The 4,136-nt window shown below is 55.1% G+C and overlaps 1 protein-coding gene across 1 annotated transcript; it reads left to right on the top strand.

Moving 5' to 3' along the window:
- The first annotated feature begins 1,460 nt into the window (after positions 1-1,460).
- MYOG (myogenin) lies at positions 1,461-4,136 on the top strand. The gene is made up of 3 exons (XM_004328418.2): positions 1,461-1,961; positions 2,737-2,818; positions 3,432-4,136. Exons 1-3 carry the CDS (start codon positions 1,491-1,493, stop codon positions 3,551-3,553), a joined length of 675 nt encoding a protein of 224 aa, XP_004328466.1. The 5' UTR covers positions 1,461-1,490; the 3' UTR covers positions 3,554-4,136.

Raw genomic sequence — 4,136 nt, 5'->3', positions numbered from 1 at the left:
ATAGTAGAGGGAGCAGACTGCAGTTCAAAACCCAGAAGGTCTCCCTGCACATCAGTGGAATGGGCTGCCTTGTGAGCACAACAGATGTCGGACAATGGCCACCTGGGAAGGGGATTCGGACATCAGGGGTTGGGTAGAACCAGGTGACCAGCAGGGTCTACTAGATGGTAAGGTCCTCAAGGGTAGAGACCCTGCCTTGAGCATCGCTGTAATCCTTCAGTCCCAAGATTGAGCCTTGTTCACTGCTGATTTCTGAGGCCCCCCTACTATATTGGGACCACTGTCCTCTCAGACCCCAAATCTTCTGCTGAGAGATGGCCGTGGACGAAGAAGCCCGAAGATTAAGTAGTCCCTCCTCCACCTGATATTTGAGATCTGCATGATATATGTAAAGCTGATGGCTCAGAAGGGAAGACCAGAACAACCAAGCCAAGTGGTCAAGGAGCGGGCATATTTAAACTGAGTTTGAAGGTCTCTGCTTTCTCTCCTTTCTACCCCACCCACAGTGAGGAGCCAGGAAAATCCTGGTGTCTAAATGGGGCAGGAAACAGAGCTGAAGAGGTGCCATGGGAGGACAGATAAATGATTCAGAGTGAGAAAGGGAGGAGACAGAGGGCTGAGTAGATCTTGACCTTGCCTCTGTGGGGAAGGTGGAGATGTGTAGACTGCTAAGTTCTAATCTCTGCTCTGACCCCGGCCAGCTGTATTAAAGAGAAAACTTCCACTGACACATACCAAAAAAGAAAAATAAGACCAAAAAATTCCTTTTGCCTCAATTTATCCCCAATCACATGAGACTTAAGTGACATATGATGTCAAGGCTTCTTTGAAAACCCAGAAGTTGAATCCATCTGCCAATCCTTGTTACCTCGGACACTGAGTATCAATACATGCCCCAAATTTAAAGCACTCTCACCCTCTGGGAGGGGAATCTTTCTCAGAGTTTCATCTGACTGATATAGTCTGGGTAAGGTGCTGTGAGGAAGCAGGGGGATGAATAAGTTGACTTCTTAAGGCCCCTTCCAGCCTAAACCTACCCCTTCCTTACTCCTCCCTCCACCCCCATCCCGCCTCTTTGGGACTAGAAGCAGGCAGGCCGCCCAGCTAGGAGTAATTGAAAGGAGCAGATGAGAGGAGAATGTGTGTCCTCCCCCACCTCCCCAGCCCCCATGGAGGCTGTTGAGAAATGAAAACTAGTCAAATTACACCCTATGGCCTCCCTACCCGTGCACAAGAGCCGGATGGGGGTAGGCTGGCTGGGGGCAGGGGTGGGGGCGCACAGGGGGAGAGGGAAGGGGAATCACATCTAATCCACTGTAAACGTCTTGATGTGCAGCAACAGCTTAGAGGGGGCTCAGGTTTCTGTGGCGTTGGCTATATTTATCTCTGGTTCCATGCCAGCGGGGAGGGTTTAAATGGCACCCAGCAGTTGGCGCGAGGGGCTGCAGGAGCTTGGGGGCTGGTGGCAGGAACAAGTCTTTTCTGACCCCATGGAGCTGTATGAGACATCCCCCTACTTCTACCAGGAACCCCACTTCTATGACGGGGAAAACTACCTGCCCGTCCACCTCCAGGGCTTCGAGCCACCGGGCTATGAGCGGACTGAGCTCAGCCTGAGCCCCGAGGCCCGAGTGCCCCTCGAAGACAAGGGGCTAGGGACCCCCGAGCACTGCCCAGGCCAGTGCCTGCCGTGGGCGTGTAAGGTGTGCAAGAGGAAGTCGGTGTCTGTGGACCGGCGGCGGGCGGCCACGCTGAGGGAGAAGCGCAGGCTCAAGAAGGTGAATGAGGCCTTTGAGGCCCTGAAGAGGAGCACCCTGCTCAACCCCAACCAGCGGCTGCCCAAGGTGGAGATCCTGCGCAGTGCCATCCAGTATATCGAGCGCCTGCAGGCCCTGCTCAGCTCCCTCAACCAGGAGGAGCGCGATCTCCGCTACCGAGGCGGGGGCGGACCCCAACCAGGGGTAAGTGGCCACCCCACCCACCTGCCCCAGGGGGGAGGGGGGGCAGCAGGCACCTGGATAACCTTGGAGGACCCCGCGGTGGGGCTCAGTCAGATGGCTAGAGCAGGAGCCAGACAGGGTCTTAGGAGGCTGCAGCATGCCTTCCTTTGTTAGAGCTAGGCTGCCCAGCTGACCTCCTGTGTCTCTGTGTCCTTTCCAGACAAGATAAAGGCAGTGGGGAGAAGAAGCATGTGGAGGGGGGTGGAACGGGACTGACGGAGGGATCCAGGAGCAAGTCCAAAGTCAGCTGGATGAGGGGGAAGACAGGGCCTAAAAGTCAAGGCCAAGTGTACCTGAGAAGACTGCTTTGCCCCTCACCCGACCCCCTCCTGGGTATGGCTGAGCAGAGAGCAAACCCACTCAGTCTCTCTCATGGAACCCCAACAGGCCTGCACAAAAGCGGCCCTGGTTGGGCCAGACATTCTGCCTCCTTCACCCTTATCCCAAGGTCAAGAAAACCACAGACCCCCTTAGGCTGGGTGTCCTATGAGGGCAGAATCACCACGCAGAATGGATGCTAGGAATGGCCCTGAAGCAGGGGCTCTGTGGCCAGAGAAAGGCATGAAGGGAGGTGATTTTGAAGATTCTGGAACAGGGGGTGGGCCAGGCTGGAGGGCTGCAGCTTGTGGCCCACCCTCCAACCCCACCACAGGTACTTCTGCCCATTGGGACTGGACGAAGAGACACCACCAGGAATGGCAGTGCCCTGACCTTGGGCCTTTGCCCTGTCTTGCAGGTGCCCAGTGAATGCAGCTCCCATAGTGCCTCCTGCAGTCCAGAGTGGGGCAGTGCACTGGAGTTTGGTCCCAACCCAGGGGGTAAGTGAGACCAGGACCCTGGTTACTTTGACTCAAACCCCACAGGCTATCTCTAAGCCCAGTTCTCCCCTCTTATCTTACTCCCTGCTCTAGTCCTCGTCCCTTGGCCTCTCTAGGGACCTTTTGAACCCAGGGCCCCAAATGGTGGGCTAGAAGGCCATGTGTCTCCATGAAGCCTTGACCAGCTAAGGAGTTGTCTAGGCCTCCTGCAACTCCCCAGTTGGTGCCTGGTAGATGACCTTCCCCACGGAGAGGACAATGTCCCTGCCCCAAGGGTCCCTGGGAATTGCTGAGTCAGTGCTGCAAAACTGGGCCAGCAAAGGGCAGTTCTAGTCTCCCAGGATACACCATTCTGGCTCCACTTCAGAATAACTGCTTCCGAATTCTAACCCCACCAGGGGATATCAGAGAGGACACACTGACGTTCACACACACATCTGCACACACATGTGCACATAGCACTAGGAAAGGCATGGGCTGGGGAGTAGGACCCTGAGCTTTTCTCACCCATCTTTCCGGGAAAACCTGTGCCACTCCAAAGGGCTCAGCCCCTGTCTTGGGTCTTAACACACTTTTATCACCCAGGTAACATCTTCCTACCTTCTCCTTACAGATCATCTGCTCACAGCTGACCCTACGGATGTCCACAATCTGCACTCCCTCACCTCCATCGTGGACAGCATCACCGTGGAGGATGTCGCCGTGGCCTTCCCAGATGAAACCATGCCCAACTGAGATTGTCTGCCAAAATGGGCAACCATGAGAGCCCCCCAAGCTGGCCACAGATGCCACCACTTCTGCAGTAGGGCTCTCCTAAGCCAGGCTGTCCTGATGCCAGGAAGCCAGCCTTGGGGCTGCCAAATGCCAGACTATCGCCCTCCTCATCCATGTAGGTTAACCCACCACCCAGAGAGGGAATGGATGCTCTCATTTAGCTAACTCCTTAGAGCAGAGAGCAGTTCTGTTTCCAGGGAAATAAAGCAGGGGACCGGAGTGCCCCCTTGTGTAAGCCCCCTGGCTCAGGGGGCAACTCAGGAGCTTCCCTTTGATCATAATGCAGCCTCCAATTCCACCCCCTGAAAAGATACACTTTGAGAGACGAAGACAGTGTCCTGACCTGGACAGACTATGTACATCTCCTGTTGTTGTCTCTTCCTATGCCAGGGTTAGGCTGGGCCTGCCCTGAATTGAGAGAAGGGAGAGGAACAATCCTCTGTTCCCAAGTCACTGGGGGGGCCAAGCTTTTGCAGTGAATGCTGGGAACCTTCCAATGGTTTTATGTTTTGTTTTGTTTTGTGTGTTGTTTGTAAAGCTGCCA

The sequence above is a fragment of the Tursiops truncatus genome, chromosome 1 (assembly GCF_011762595.2).
Source record: "Tursiops truncatus isolate mTurTru1 chromosome 1, mTurTru1.mat.Y, whole genome shotgun sequence".
NCBI classification, from domain to species: domain Eukaryota; kingdom Metazoa; phylum Chordata; class Mammalia; order Artiodactyla; family Delphinidae; genus Tursiops; species Tursiops truncatus.
Note: the sequence above shows the minus strand (reverse complement) of the source record. Positions and strands in the feature narration are given on the sequence as shown.

Coding starts and splice junctions, on each gene's coding strand:
- MYOG (XM_004328418.2), top strand. CDS start 1,491: ATGGAGCTGTATGAGACATCCCCCTACTTCTACCAGGAACCCCACTTC. Junction 1,962..2,736: donor GGGGCGGACCCCAACCAGGG/GTAAGTGGCCAC, acceptor CCTGTCTTGCAG/GTGCCCAGTGAATGCAGCTC. Junction 2,819..3,431: donor GTTTGGTCCCAACCCAGGGG/GTAAGTGAGACC, acceptor TTCTCCTTACAG/ATCATCTGCTCACAGCTGAC.